Source organism: Nycticebus coucang, chromosome 9 (genome assembly GCF_027406575.1).
Source record: "Nycticebus coucang isolate mNycCou1 chromosome 9, mNycCou1.pri, whole genome shotgun sequence".
NCBI classification, from domain to species: domain Eukaryota; kingdom Metazoa; phylum Chordata; class Mammalia; order Primates; family Lorisidae; genus Nycticebus; species Nycticebus coucang.
Window position 1 is genome coordinate 32,671,322 of NC_069788.1, and position 16,593 is coordinate 32,687,914.

The following is a 16,593-nucleotide window of genomic DNA, read 5'->3' on the forward strand; positions in this document are numbered from 1 at the left end:
TGAATGAAATGCAAGTGTGAATTCTATAGGACTTTGGTAGATCTCCAGTCTATTAAGGAAGGTCAGAAATAAGAATGCTCTGTCTCATTAGTACCTGTGTTTGCCTCTGCCTTTTCTTGGATTGTTTAGCCAAGGTCAGACACTTCTGTTTGCATTTTTCATCTGTTTTTAAAGAGCAGTAGAGAAGAGGTTAACAGCACGGACATCAGCCCGTGTCGGTGTCCTGGCTCATCATTCACTGGACTGTCTGTGTCTTGAATGTCCCATTTGTAAAATAGGGATGAGAGTGGCAACGGCTTCCCAGGACCTGCTCAGAACAGTACTTGGTGTGTAGGAAGTGCTCAGTAAATGCCAGCTGATCCCGGGGCCTGATGGCCCATTTCCTCCTCTCATTAGCTGCCGGTCAGCTTCCATATTTGTAGATTGCTGTACCTGCCTCTAACAGGGGATGGTAAAGATTTCCCACACTCCTGTGAACTCTCCTTTTGCTTATTTAAAGGTCCTATATTTTAATGTTAAGTAGCAATAAAATTAGTATGCAATGTCACCTTTTTCCCCACCACCAAGTAGTTTCTTGTAAGTCACATTAGCAAGCTTTGTCCTCAAACAGTCCAGTAATTTCCTATTTACCTCTTCTAATTTTACATCCTAGTTCTGGGTATTAAGAGCTTCTATCCAGCTTTGATTGTCTTACTGTATTAGTTAGGAAAATCTCACTGTGGTTTACATTTTATATTCCTTTTCTCTTTACTCCTTTCATTTTTTAAAAAAAAATTATATTGGACTCTTTTTTTATTGTTTTAAAACATTTTGCAGTTTATGGAAGAAAGCCACCTGAAACGGTTCAGGGCCTTTCCCACTGCTGAATCCTTCAAGTCTGCTATTTGTGTTCTCAGCCCCTGGGGCAAAACTTCTTGAAGATCAAGCTCAAAGAGTGCTCAGCACGTCTGATGGATGGACACAGCCACTGGGGCCCTGCTTCCCTGAGTGGACTTACCCTGGTGCACCTGCTGGTCTGTCTAATTTAGATATTTCCCAGCACCTTGCAGTCACTCAGGGAGAGTTTGTTGCCATTATATGATTTTAGACAGCAAATTCCAATACCACAATTCTGTTTGCCATCTCCTTTCTCCTGGGACTCAGGTTCATTTCTTCTTATTCATGTGACTCTGCTCTTTTTGGGGGAAATCAAGCCATTGGACTATGGTCAAAACCAACACAAATAAACAGATGACGTTAAAGGCTTGGTGCTCTTCCTCAACCATAGCTATTTCTTCTGCATTTGTGGAATGTAAAGTAGACAAGATGAAGCAAATGCCTTTGTCTAGCTGGCTTCTTATGCCTGGGTGGACACCTTGTTCCTGCCTGCGATATTTTGTCACAGACGGAGCTACAACCTCGTTCTCAAACTAGAAGCACAACCAACCTTCCTGATCTCTGGTCACAGAGGGTTAGCTTTGTCTTGGACTCATAAGGTAATATGTCCCAGTGTGGCTTCCGTGTGCCCTCTGTCCTTTGCAGAGACGCGAGGGCCCCACAAACTTAGCAGGAAGTACTGAGGAATTTAGCATAGCATGGTTTAACAGATTCTCAGGAGGAAACTAACAGGGGTGAGTAACTGACTTACTGGTGAGTCATCAGTTTCAAAAAATACACCCTATTTATGAAACAACCTAAATATTGGACACAGTATGATGTCCTTTTATTAAATATGAAATCAAAAGGCTGTTAAACACATTCATTTATTTGGATTCAGATTTTCCTCATACCCAAGGCACTCAAGAAATCGTTGCTACCCGCTTGGTGCCTAATCCTTTAGCGTTTGCTAAAATGTTTTGATTGAATATGAAACTATAGGGCCCCCTTTGGTTCTGAGGGCTGTACACTGACCCTAGGAGGTGGCTGGGCTTCAACAACACAGTGAGCTTCCCTCTCGGCTCTAAGCGCTCCCATGCTAACTAACCTTTGCACGACTTGGCCACCTTGCTCTCCTATGGCTCCCTTACTCCTCCCCACTCCCACTCCTCTTCCTTAGCCACTTTCCTGCCAAAGTAATTAGCAGATTATTAGTCCCACTTGATAAACACATCCTTTCTGAGACAGTGGTTCTCAACCTTCCTAATCCCTCGACCCTTTAAAACAGTTCCTCGTGTTGTGGTGACCCCCAACCATAAAATTATTTCGTTGCTACTTCATAACTGTAATTTTGCTAGTTATGAATCGTGATATAAATATCTGATATGCAGGATGTATTTAGGCAACCACTGTGAAAAGGTCGTTTGACCCCCAGAGGGGTCGCGACCCACAGGTTGAGAACCACTGTTCTAAGATGTCAGTGACTTACTACAGCACTTGGATTTTAACATAGACAGTAGGAAAAGGGAAGCACTGAACTGAAAAGACGGCATCTCTAATCCTAACATGTTAGACATTGGCTCAGCTGGGTAAGAGTATATTTTTCTAACAGTCCACGAGCAGCGTGGCGCAGTGGCTCGCCCCTGTAATCCTAGCACTCTGGGAGGCTGAGGAGGGCGGGTTGTCTGAGCTCAGCAGGTTGAGACCAGCATGAGCAAGAGTGAGACCCCATTTCTACTAAAAATAGAATAACTAGCCAACCATTCCTGTGGTCATCTATAGTCGCAGCAACTCAGGAGGCTGAGGCAAGAGCCCAAGATTTTGAGGTTGCTATGAGCTGTGATGAAGCCATGGAACTCTACTGAGAGTGATAGAGTGACACTTTGTCTAAAAAAAAAAAAAAAAAATTCCATGAGCTTTTGAATGGAAATTTAGCCTCTAGTTACATGGATTCTACAACAAGTCTCTGCAGGAAACTCAGAAAAGTCCCATGGAGAAAATAGAATTAACTAGATGAAATTATGAGTTCAGATTTATCTACCCAAGCTGGAGTGAATCAAGGGAACAATGGTTGGTGCCTTGAACAATTAGGGGTTTCCTTGAACACTTGTCAGGTAAGCCCCATTCTCCTGACAGCCTTTCCGCTGGGCCAGATCCAGACTTGGCTGAGAATGTGAATCAGGACCTGGTCGTGATGTGGATCGAGTGGCTCACCTGGTGTGGGGAGGAGAGGGTCACACTGGGTTTAGGCCTGCATAGCATGAAAGGCCTTCAACATGAAAATCTGGGCTCAAATGTTAGTGGAAATAGCATTGTTCACTCTAAGAAAAGATATTTCTATTAGAGTATACTTCTCCAAAGGCCGTTTGCTCCTTCATGAGAAGGTGGATCTTCCCTCTTTTCTGACACTAAGAACAATGTACTCGACCAGCTTCTCCTTCACTTTTATGACTAGGAAGCTCTGTCCCTAGAGTTCAGTTTCCAGTTTATAAAACATGATAATCCCAGAGATTATTATTTGCATTATTTTTCTTAATTGATTATATAGTTTCTTTTTTGATAATTCATATAGTTGATACAGAGTTTTGTAATTCATGTTTCTTTATTTCTACTCTGATACTATTTTATTTTGTGCATTCGCATTGGAAGCCACCTCCAGTCATTTGTAAACTATGGAGTGCTCAAAGGCAGGAAAAGAAAATTAATGAATCAACGGATTACAGAGACTCTTCCTAACAAATGCCAACATTATAACCTAATTGTTTATACCATCACATTAATCTGAAATTTAAAAAATCAGTGGATTTCAGAAACACCTGTTATGTTCTTTTGGCAGCATTTCCAATAATTAGCATATTATTTCCCCCTTACCATTCCATAACACAATGATATCTGGCTAACGTGGATGTGGTGCTCAGCATCTGCGGTTACTTTGACCATAAGTAATTTATGAGTCAATGTGCCTAAAGATATAACACCTAATGAAACTTGGCCCTTCATAGATTTCAAATTGCATGACTCCTTAGAAAGGAAATACATCTGTGTTAAAGAAGTCGGTCAGGTTTAGCTCTAGGTCTTCTCAGGACAAAGAACAGACTGAAAGCATCCACTCTCAGCACACACCCTGTTGCTGTCTTCTGCCAGCGCCCTTTCTTACTCCTCTACCCAGAAGTCTGAAGTTCCTTTATCCGGGAAAGCAGCAATTTGATTCTTTAGCCTTAAGCAGAAAAGGTTGGAAACGGAAACATAATATCTCCCCCCACCCCCCTGGAATTACACATGAAGGGCTGCATTCCTTCAGCTTCATGGGGTATGACCCAAGGCATCCAGAAGCTGGACAGAAGAGCTCAGTGGAGTGGCACTTTGTCATAAACTGATTTAGGACACAGGGGTTCCATGTGCCCCTAGAGCATTTTTCTCCCATTTTCCTTCTGTGATTTCAGACACTTGTCTAAGTCTGCAGGGAGAATCAGTAAGTCTTGGGCCCTGATCTCCTTCCTCTTACCAAACCTGATATTGACTCTAAGGGGCAGGGAGAGTTAGCAGAAAAGCATTTCTTTTTTCCTTCTTGAAGGGGGTGTGTCCTGGGACTGTCTGCCTGCAAAGGCAGGCGAGGTGTGCCCGGAGTTGCTGCTGGATCAGTGGACCCGTGTTCATGCCCTCGAGCTGCTGCCGTGGAAATATTAATGCTGCCTTTGCAGACAGAGTCAGGAGTGACTGAGCCTCAGTCCACTGCTGGAGGGGCTCTCTCAAGCTGTGGTGTGAAGAGAGGGATCGCCAGGTAAGCCAACAGCTGTGGTTTGGTTCATTAGAACGTATATTCCTATCATCGGGGCTACCCATTAATCTGAGATTTTTTTTTCTCCATGGGGAAAATTTTAATTTCCATATCTCATTTCCTGAAGGAATCTAAATAGAGGAACAGCACTGAAAAAGCAACAGGCAGAAACAACAGAGCTTGGCTCTTGCTAACTGTACAGCAGGGTGATTGGCTGAGTCTCAAACTCCAGGATTTCTGTCTCAAAGCACCTCTCTCTCGTCTTAACATAATACCTCCTATCCTTCTGGTATGCCTGGGAGATAAATTGACCAGAATAAAAAAGGCTCCACCAAGTGTACTTGTTAAAAATGTCAGTTGTGTGGCTTCCATTAATTAGGATTTTTTTAACCCTACCAATCTCTTAAAATAACATGCTTGAGAAAATTATTTGTTTTCACTTCTAGGTGAATTACTTTTTAACCTTTGCTTGAATCGCTATATGACCAATATGCCCAGGTAGTACTCAATTTAACTCCTTCCCTGGTATCCTCAAAATCCCCAAGTAGTCTTTCATAACCATTTCTTCTGCTGCTTCTCCAAATATATATAACACACTTTATTTTTTGACTGGTAGGCCTTGAAGATTTATAATTTTTCTTTATCCTTTTCTTTTTTCATGAAAAATCCACTTATGTAAATCTGATATCCTATGTAACAGCCAGTGCCAGAAATAGGTTATGAAAAGATGTTGAAGGAGTTATAGAGAGAAGGTCAAGGTGAGACCTTGACCCCCCCAAGGCATGGGGAAGTGATGACCTTGGCTTTTCCTTGATGATCTCTATTAAGCTAAACTTGATGATAACGCACATAGGCTAGAGATGACAGAGGAGAGAAGAAAAAAATAGATAAAAGTACATTCTGTAAGGCATCAGAATATTAGCACAAACCTTTTGTTATATTCTTTATTTATGGCAAAATATACCACTCATTATCTAACCATAACTAAAATTAACTATAATTTTACAATAATGGCCAAATGTTACTTTATTTAACAACTGACAAGTGGCGTAACTGTGAGCACATTATTTAGCTCTCCTTGCTCTTGTTATTTAATGTGTAGGATGGTAGCCATAAGCAATAAGATTGGAAATAGGAGAGTGCAGGCAAGTTAGTGTTAAGCACAATCACAAGCTGATGTGAATTGCTGCTGGTTACAGGAATAAGCACAGCTATCGAGAAGGGGAAACACTATTCCCAAATATGTGTCTTGGGACTTCTAGATTGTGTTTGAGCAAATGCATGATTGTGTTTGAGCAAATGCAGGGTCTACATAGTCCTTGACCAGATAGAAATACTTTCTCAATGGCTATGAAATAGAAACCTATCTCAGAAACCTGGAGGGATAGTACTAAAGGTCTATTGCATGGTGGCCTGAAATATACTCTCTTTTATGCACTACTGTTTGAAGCCTTGCTAAGTTTGCACTCTAGCACACAAAGCTAGCAGGCAGGGGAGGCCCTCTTATCACACTCCCTACCCAGCAAACTTTCACCAGACTCTTGTGGGCTCCCTTTTGACAACTGATGGAAGCCTGGCTTTGGCATGCTGAGAATGCAAATCCATAGGAATTAACAAAAGAAGCGGAAATGCCCTGGTATTTCATTGTACATATATATCAGTTCCTCACGTGTAGTCTGTTGAATAAATAAAATGCAAAGAGGCAAACAGCAATGAGGTTTGCAGTTCTAAAACTGTAAAATATAATTTTGTCTTACTGATAGAAGGCTACATGAATCAGGCCCTCATGATATCTCTAGGTCCTTCAGGCAAATATCAATTTTTAATCTCTGGAGGTCCTCAAATCTTGGAAATCTTCTTTGTTTTGTGTTGTTTTAAACAAAGCCTTTAAAAAATTTCCTTGTTATTTGCTTCTTTCTCATAAGATAACATCTTAAAGCCTAATGAAAGGTTCCTTTCATGTTTAGGGATAAACAGATATTCATATTTATAATACATTTGTGGCGTTAAGACATCTTGTCATAATGAAACAGATTCACACCTGCAGTGCTTTTAGTAAAGAGAGTTCGTATTAAGCGGATTATATTTTCCATGAAATCTTTCATTAGTGTGTTTGCCCATCAGCCTTCCTCTGCTTGGAGACTTCCCTATGTTTGGTCTCTTAGAGAGTCGGGCTAATTATTTCTGATAAGGCACTTAATGATATATTTCTTAGGCATATAACACTTTTCTATGTTATTGACCAAGATATTAATGAAGCAGGTATTTAGTAACAGAAAAAAAAAGATAGCGTAGATTTAAAAAATATATTTAAGTCAGAATTTTATCCTATGTAAAAGGTAGGCTTTAGAATTGGTACAGAATTGTCAAGGTGGTCTTGATAAAAAATTGGTTTAGTCAAGAAATGTAGTTGGCCCCAATGGCTATTCATTTGGAGGAAATGAAAGTAAATCTCCAAATCTAAATTAACTCCAGGAGGATAAAAGATTTGAATGTGTTAAAAAATAATTTGAAAAACTAAAAATGTGTTAGAATAAAATATAGGAGAATGTTTTTACAATCTTTTTACAGAAGAAATTTTTTCGCATGACCCCAGATTTAAAATCTTCAGTGGAAAAAACTGACAGATGTGATCTCATGAACATTTTTATCTTTTGTACAGGAGAAAGAAAACATAAAAGGTTAAAAGATGAAAGACAAGCCATGAGCAGTTATTGATAAAACAAGTGATAAAGACCTAATATCCATGCTACATAAAGAAACTCCCAAAAAGCAGTTTTATTTTTTAAAAAAGAATACCCCAATTTAAAAAAAAAAACTTCGACGAATGCCTTAGTCAAAGCAGAAAAAAATGGTCAATAAATATCTGAAAAATGCTTGATCTTACTAATAATCAAACACATGAAAATTAAAACAATAAAATAATTTTGCCTTTTAGTTTGCCGACATTAAAAAGATATTGCATACAGTGTGATGAAAGAGGCATTTCTGCACCTTAGCAGGAATATAAATGGGTATAAAGTAGGAGGCCAAGGTGGCCGTGTCTATCAAAATTCAAAGTATATAAACTTTTTGAAGCAGCACTTTTAACCTAGAAAACGCCTGCTTTCCCTGAAATAGGATACATGAGAGATCGTTTAACAGAAGGGAAGCTTGAGGGCAGATTGTGTCAGGTCAAAACGCCATGATCACGAGTTTGCTCTTCATTCTGTTCAGTGTTAGCCTTGAAGGTTTGTAAGTGTGGATTCACATGAAGTTTTCAGGCTAAGTGGAATGCCAGTCAACTGGTTCTATATCTAGAAGAATCACTTGGAAAGTATGATTGAGAAATTATGATGATGATAATTCTGATATGTACATAGAGGGAAATGTGAAGAGTTAAGGTTTCTGGTATATTTGAAACAATGATGATTTATCAATATGAGTGTTGAATGAGAAGTCAGATATAAGTCAGAAGTTGTTTTATTCTCATTTAAAAATGGATCACCTAAGTAAGATTTGTAACGTCTTTAATCTCACCATTCATATCTAATGGTCCCACAGAGCCTGTTCTATGGGATCTCCAGAGTGGGCCTGAAGGATTGTGTTTTCATCCTTAGACATTTGAGCCTCTTTAAACATTGGAGACATTCCTGCTATTAACAAGACAGCTTCAAAACATATACCTTTCTTTTTTCTGCACTAAGAGAGGTCCTTGGTAAGAAACTCAGATGGAGATCAAATTAACGATCATGGTCTTGTTAAAATCATGCTCCAGGCAACAAAAATGAACTATCTTGTAGTTTCAGGGAAATACTAGGGTCTTTGGGAGAGAAATTTAGGTAAATAGTTGACACATTCTTTTTATTTAAAATTTATGTTTACCTTTTTGATTTGTCTGCAAGTGTGAAATAGAAATCATTTCCGCTTGATTTATACAATTGCCCAAATCATCAAATCAGGGTGATTTTTGAGACACCTGTACAGCAGTTGAACAAACAAAAGTTAACAGATCGGTGAAGTGTCCCAGGGGAGAGGTAACAAAGTTAAGTAATTTTTTTGGTCCCTTTCAGACTTATAATTCTAGAATTATTTTTTTTAATATTTTGGGTTAATATGAGTGTATAAGTAGGTTACAGTATTTGTAACTGAATAAAACTATTTTGTAAATTAGTATTAGTAAGTATAATAATATACTTTTTAAAATTTGGGTTAACGTGAGGATATAAACAAGCAGGTTAGAGTATTTGTAACTATATAAAAAACTATTTTGTAAATGAGAAAAAATTATCCTTGTTTCTTCATATGAGGTAACCATCACCTCTCTGGGTTTGGGTACTTTTCTTTAAAGCAAACACACTAAGAGGAAACTCAGATTTTCTGTGCTTTAGCTACTCTAACTAAGCAAAGACAGAGGGATGAAAAGTAAGCCTGGGAATTCCAGGAAGGCTGGGTCTCTGTTTCTAAGCTAAAGGTTTGGCTGAAAGGAACACCTTGGCACCTTCTTTGGAATGCTGTTAATAATCCTTTAAGGGCTCGGTGGTAACTCCCACTATCCTGGACCACAAGTGACTGGAGAAAACTCAGTTATCAGGGGTTTGGAAGAGAGCCAACCTGCTTGCAGCCAGGCCTCTTACAACTCGACTGAGCTGGGCTGGTCTTCTGTGGGAAATGAACTCTACTGGGATGTCAGAAGATGTACTGGGTGATGAGCTAAGAGAGCGTATCATCCTGAACGAAGCTGTTCTAGGACACAAAGTGCAGACTCCATAGAAAAACCAAATCTTTGTTAAGAAGGAGCAGATGGATGCCCCCAGCTGACAGCCCCAGTAACAGGAGCAAGAGTCCTGGGCTGAAATTCTAAGGAGCAGCCAAACACACAGACATGTACATATCACATCTCAGTTTGGGGTTGGAAAAGAATCAGACTAGGAAGGAGGGTCGCAAACTAAATTCTAAAGGCGTGTCCACTCAATGAATGACAGGGTTTAAATGAGGATCCTGCACAGAGACTCGCAGCAACCCAGCTGTTGTTTGCCAAGCAGTTTGTTGGCTTTTGGAGTTTCTCATCCTGTGTGGAACTACAATGTATGACTCTGCTGTCACCCGCCAGTACTTGGTATACTGTCTGGGAAATGGGAGGCCTTCAGTACACAGTGTATCCCAAATGTCTCCCATGAAGTGGCCAAACATAGGAAAAACGGGAAATTGTAGCTAAGTGTACCTTTATTCACCAAACATGCATCACAAAATTTTACGAAGAGGTGGCCAACACATAGTAAATATTTTTGTATAATTTTGTGATGCATATTTGGTTATATCTGGGGACATCCTGGATGACTTTTGAGATACCCTATACAGCAGTTGAACAAACAGAAGTTATCAGATTGGTGAAGTGTCCCAAGGGAGGGGTAATAAAGTTAAGTAATTTTTTTTGTCCCTTTCAGACTTATAATTCTAGAATTTTTTTTAATTTCAGGTTAATATCAGGGTATAAACAAGTAGGTTATAGTATTTGCGTTTGTTAGGTAGAGTCCTTCTTATAGTTGTGCCCTTGCACCCCGAAGGTATGCCATATACCGGTACAATGTACCCATTGAGTGGAAGCCCCCCTATGAAGGGGGTAGGTGTGCTCCTCTTTACTCCCTCCCCTGTTTAACCTCCCCCCAACTTGAATCGCTAATTCTAGAATTCTTAAAAATTACACCTGTGTTCTTGGTCCAAGGGCTAAATTTTTAGTAGCCTCTCAGCCCATCTCAAAAGATATTCGAGAATTTAACCACCAGTTTAAGCATAAAGAAAAGAATAAGATGACTAAAAGTGTTTATTTAAGAACAATTAAATAATCATGTATAAATTGAAAGGGGGAAGCGCGCATTTAAAAATAAAATCCAAATTTGGGTAATCTGAGCTCACCTTATTTTCTCCTTTACTCTGTAGGGGAGGAAACTGAATTGAAAAAGTTTTAACTTTCATTAGTCTTCACAGAAAAGGGGCAAATCTGAGGTTAGCCTGATCCATCCAGGTCTCTTCCTGCTATGTGTATAAACATAAATCTGCTAAAAACCTGTTAAAGTATAGAACAGGTATTTCAGATATGTGCACACACATAGATAGACATTCACTCAGATTTCAAGTCACTTTTAATTATTGTCCTCTCAGAAGAAGTTTGTCTAGCTCATGAAATTTACTAAGCCTCCAAACATTCTTCCAAATATGGAATTGGTCATCGTTAGCAGCCCAGGGTTCAACTGTGCCTAAGATCAGATTGTTGCTAAAACACTGCACAGTGTAGGTGTGAGTAGTTGCAACCAAGCAGCACTGTTGATAAGGAGACAGCTGTTGACATAAATAAATGATGCTTGGAGTTCATAAATATAAAACTGGGAGAACAGGGCAACGGTCTCCAGAGGCATAGTAGCGAGTTCTAATGATTGTTCCCCGTACACCGAAGGGCAGGGATTATCAGAAGTGAATTCACTCGAATGAATTCAAGGAAGTGAGGAGGCGGAGCACCCCTGCTGCCAGCCCTTCCCAGGGATGCTGGCCAACAGGGCCGTGGGGCAGGCATCCCTGACGGCCAGCTGCAAGCTGTGATGCAAACATGCTGTACTCTAATGACAACAATAGCTCCTTGTCTGTGGCTGGGACACAGGATTCGGAGAATTTTTTTAATAAGCCGGACTGTTCCGGCTTGGAAAGGAAGTGATGAAAATACCATAGGGTTTCCGTTTTCTAAAGGCAAAGTGCAGTAGGATTTGTGACCAACCAGCACATACACAAAGTATTTTCTGATGTTCTTAATGCCAGGACCCTCCTTTTTATACAGTGATGGATAATTATACAGTGGTGGCCATCAACCAAGGAGCCCCTTCTTTGATAAGTTAACCTGATCAGGAATTAAAGTCAAATTCTGACATAATCCAATAAGTAACTATAAAAACTGGTGGTGGGGCGGTACCTGTGGCTCAAGGAGTAGGGCGCCGGTCCCATATGCTGGAGGTGGCGGGTTCAAACCCAGCCCCGGCCAAAAAAAAAAAAACACATAAAAACTGGTGGTGGTCATTGAAATAGTAGGCACTGATTTGGTACCTACCTTACTTGTAATAACACATCTAATTACTGCAAACCAATGAGTTAGATATCATTTTCCCACCTTATAGATGAGTAAATTAAAATATAAAAAGCTAAGAAAAGGCCAAAGGGTATCCAGTTAATAAATTTCAAATCTGGAACTCGAACCCTGGGCAGTCTAGCTATGTAATTTTGTTTTGTTTTATGTTCCTTGAGATACCATTTTCCCATCTTTGAATAGTTGTCAAACATAGGATGTCCAGTTAAATCTCGATCTCAGATAAACAACAAATAATTTTGGACAGCAAATAATGTCCCAAATATCGCATGAAACATATTTATACTAAAAAATAATTCATTGATTATTTAAAATTCAAATTTCTTTGGATTTTTTGCATTTGTATTTGCTAACTCTTTTAACCTTATCCCAGAGGAAGCTATACACATCAAGGAATCAAAGAAAACGTTTGGATTAGTTCAAACCGTGGTTTTAAAACCCAAAGCAGAACTTCCATCACAGAACTAAGCTAGGTGCAAAATTCTTTTTTCCTGTCTAGCAACAATCTAGAACAGCAGCTTTCAAACCTGCCTGAATGCGGGCATTGTTTGTGGTGCTTTAAAAATACACATGACTAAGCCTGACTTACCTAAGCCTTACTAGACAAATCGAGACTTGTCTAAGATTTACCAAGTTTAGGGTGAGATAGGGACACGTGTATTTGCTAATGACCTTCTAAATGTTTTCTTTTGTATTCCTCTTCCCCCCTTTCCCCTGCTCTTCCTTTTTCTCCCTCCTCCTTTCTTTATGGTCTGTCTACTCAGGATTAACTTACAGGCCTGCAGTTCCCAGTCACTGGTCTGAAACCCTGACTGTAAGTTAGAGTTGACCATTTCTAGCAGGTTCCAGGAAGCAGCTAGCAAGATGCATCCAGGCTGGGAGGAAGAGGAAGGAAAGGGGCTGAGACTGTGAGAGGGGTTTCCGCACAATGCCCAGCAATGCTCAACACGCCTTCTTGAGCTGGGTTTGGAGCCTCAGGCCTGGACTACACGTAGGAGAAAGAAGACTCTTCAGAGTTAGAGAGGGGGTGTGTGTGTGTGTGTGTGTGTGTGTGTGTGTGTGTGTGTGTGTGTGTGTGTGTGTGTGTGACAGACAGAGAGTCCCCCGTGAGGACCACGCCTCCCAGGTGGAAGCAGGCTCTGCCACAGAGAGCACAGATCACCCACCTGCACCAAGACTGCGATCCTATTTGAAAGTTCCAGTACTGAGGCCTTAACAATTCCCAGGAATTCAAATTTGAAAAATTTTCCCTGGAAGTGGAGAAAAAAATGGAAAGGGGAGGCTGGAAAGAACATGAGTTCCCTCTGCAATGTGGCTGTGCTTGGTAAGGATTTTATAAAATCAATTTAGGAGAACATGACAATTCCTTAATAAAAATGAAATGACATAAAACCAAGGAGAAAACATCAAGGACACATCTCAGGCAAGAATTAAGTTCTGCTTCACAAAACAGCTCCGTCATTTTATGCATATGTCTGTGTGTATGTACGTACACACATCCGTGTGTAATGAAATTTATATGTATATATGTGTACACGTATTCATGTTATATAACATGTTTCTTTCTATCAAACCCCATCAAAAACAGATTGAAAAACACTATTCTAAAGACAGATATCCATCACTTTTGGAAAGCAGAAAGCACAATAGGCCGGAGGGAACAGGACTCAGCAGATCAGTGTTGGGAAGCAAGACCCTAAAGAATGATGGGAAGCCTGGGCTGCTGCCTAAGGACGCTCACACTGGTAGATTGAGGAGTCCGGCAAACAGGAAAGTGAGGCACGGGAGCAGTGTCTACCCAAGAGGAAAAGATGAATTCAAAAGTCACATGCATCACATTGCCTATTTTTCATGTTTCCCTGGAAAGCCCTAGAAAAGGTCTCTGCAGAAACAGGCCATGGCTATGGTCACCCCTGCCCTGTTCTAATGCTCTCTCTCATCTCTTTAGATCAGCAGGCAGGATGTGAGGCAGCGCTGGGGGGGGGCAGCAGCATTTGTTTGAGGCTCACAGCACTCCCAAGAAGCAAGGTAAGGGCTGGAGGGAGAGCCCAGTGCTGTGTTCTTTACCCTGTTAATAAAAGATAGTTACTCCAATGAATTGAGGAATCATAATTTTCATCTCTTTCTGTGGTCATGTAAAAGAAAGATTGAGAAACCATTGGAAGATATTCCTTTAGGTTTGATCAATGCTATGGAATTAGATGTTTAGCAATGTGGTAGCCACTAGCCGTGTGTGGGCACTTAGCTAGTATGACTGAGGAACTGGCTAGGGACTCCTGCATTGGACAGAGCAATTTTGACTTACTGTGATTTTTTTTTGACATCAGATTACCAGGATATAAATGATTCACTTTATGACCATTTCTATGCACTCAATTTTATCCAAATTATTTGAAAATAATCACAAACTAAGGACATTTGTTGCTGATTGTTTCAGCTATAAAGAAGGAAATTTGCTGGATTGATTCATTATTATTTTCATACTTAAACACTCAGAATCTATCCTGATGTTACTAAGAAGGTTCCTTTGTTAGATCAACGTTTGTCTTTCCTGGGGTGAAAAGGAAATACAAAAGACTGACATTAGATTCCCCTAGTTCCAATATTAAGCAAGTCATGATTTTTAAAAATTCTGTGTTTAATCAAATTTTATCACCTGGAAGAGAGCTCTGGAGCAGTTTCTAACAGGTTTGTAAAGATGGAAATTTACTACTTCTATGATGGAAACAAAAGTAATGGTGTCACAGGCTCCATGAAGTGGAAAAATAATCACACGATCGGGGGGTTGAATCAGCTCAGCCAGGCCCTACCTCTGTGCGTATTTTTGCATGTTGTCCTGAACTGCCCGTTTTTGTGCCTCAGCTTTGTCTGGTCCACTGTGTGTCTCGTCGCAGACTATGCCCCTGGCTGCCCCTCCTGGGTCGTGGGACGATGAGAGCTGGACTGCTGTGCCTCATCTCTTTCTTCACAGTCACTGGGGCCCACGATGCCCTGCTGGGGGTGAGTTGGCATACATCCCATTTCTCTCCTTCTGGCTTTAACAATCTGTCGCTCTTTAGGTGACGGCAACTGCATAATTTAACGGACTTGGAATCAGAAGTCCTGAGTACTCGTGACAACATTACCCACGTTCTTACACGGTGTGGTCTCGGATAAGTAAGTCATTTCATCTCTTTAGAGCTGAGATGATCAAACTGAAAACTGGGGAGGATCTTCAGTTAAATCTCTCAGAGATCTCCAAGAGACCTTTTCTAGCTCAACACAGTCTCTACCATGTCTTCTTGGGTGCGGAAACGTCCTACGATTGCCCTGCGCCAGCCCTGGGCCCTTCCTTCCCCGTGGTCCTCTCTTGATGCTCTCCTTCAGGATCACGGTTTAATGCTCTTCACCTACCGACCACCCCACATGTAAATCTCCATGTCAGACGGTTCCCTTGCACACCACGCCCTTGTGGCCATCGCCTACCTGTTCTCTCCAATGAGGTACCAAATAGGCCCCTCAACTTCCTATGTCCAAAATCAAACTCACAATTTTTTCTCACCAAACCTACTCCTTTCCCATCTCAGCAAGGGCTGCCACCACCTCACCAGCTACTCAGGTAAAAACCCCAGTGCCATGCTCGACTCTTCTCACATTCCGTACCACAACCATTTGCCTTATTTATTTATTTATTTATTTTTAGTTTTGTCTTCAAAATGTATCTATTTTAAATAGACATCTTTAAACATAATAGATTTCAAAAGTTTCTCCCTACTTCTGTGGCTGCCTCCTTGATAGCCGCTTCATCATCGCTCACCTGTGTTATTTCAGCAAACCCTGAAATGCTCTCCCGTTGCCTCTGTGCCTGTCTACTCCCAACATGGCCTCAGGGTTGCACACAGCATGCTTACCTCTGTTCACAACTATCCAGTGGTTTCCCATCTCATGCAAGTAAAAAGAAAAATCCTTTCCATGACCTGTCAAGGCCTGCATTACCTGTGGCCTCCCCAGGGACTCTCTGGCCCCGTTCCTTGCCCCCACCGCTCACAGCTGCTCTGGGGTCCCCTCTCTGCCTTTGAAGCCAAGCATATTCTTGCCTGTGGGCCTCTTCCCCTGCCTGGAAAGCTGTTCCTTCAGGGATCATCACTTTCTTACTTCCTTCAGGTTTTTGCTCAAAATTTGCCTCAGTGAAGCCTCTCCTGGCCACCTCTCCACCACCCCTGGCTTGGATTTTTAGATCCAAGATTTTAATTCATCTGGGAAACCAGACAAGGCTTTATAGAGTACAACTCTTCAAAGTCTCACTGTAATTATTATTTTTTTCTTTTTAACAGAGAAATGGTGGCATCAAAACAAAAAGAGAACTCATTGTACATAAGACAAAGCATCCAGGTGAGACTCTGTTAGACAGAGTGGTGCAGTGGGCTTTGGTGTCAGACACCAGGGTCCAGATCATAGATGAGCCTCTGACTGATTGTATGATCTTCAACACATTTTAAAACACCCAAAATGAGAATAACAATTATTCCTAAAAGCAAGATACTTTTGAGGATTAAATAATATTACAGAGGCATAGTAACCTGCATTGTACCTGTAAGTAGCAGTCCATATACTTCCTTTTTTCCCCATTCCTTGAGCCTAAAAATATAATCAATGGGCACAGTTCTCAGTCTAGAAATGAGGCGTGTCCTGAGATTGGGGGTATAATGTTTCCAGTGCTGATTGTATTTCCTCACAGAAACTGTGACACATACACACACACACAGAGGGTCATTAAGTTCCTGGGTCCACAGAAGATTTTCTACTCTGCAATAAATCTCCCATGCAACAGTGTGCTAATAGTACCATAGCACCTCCTCTATGCAAGGCT

At 40.8% G+C, this 16,593-nt stretch overlaps 1 protein-coding gene across 7 annotated transcripts in view; it reads left to right on the forward strand.

Moving 5' to 3' along the window:
* Positions 1–4,506: 4,506 nt before the first annotated feature.
* Positions 4,507–16,593, forward strand: part of ADGRF1 (adhesion G protein-coupled receptor F1) — a 36,658-nt gene continuing 24,571 nt past the window's right edge. For 4 of the 7 annotated variants that reach the window (XR_008382605.1, XM_053603543.1, XM_053603544.1 and 1 more), the window contains exons 1-3: positions 4,508–4,636; positions 14,639–14,744; positions 16,058–16,115. Coding sequence is in view for 5 of the 7 variants with exons in the window: in XM_053603543.1 (XP_053459518.1) it covers positions 4,542–4,636; positions 14,639–14,744; positions 16,058–16,115 (259 nt within the window). In the remaining 2 variants the exon portion in view is untranslated. Of the gene's footprint in view, positions 4,637–13,692; positions 13,773–14,606; positions 14,745–14,878; positions 14,901–16,057; positions 16,116–16,593 lie in introns of those variants that run through there. The other 3 variants (XM_053603545.1, XM_053603546.1, XM_053603548.1) reach the window with 3 other exon arrangements.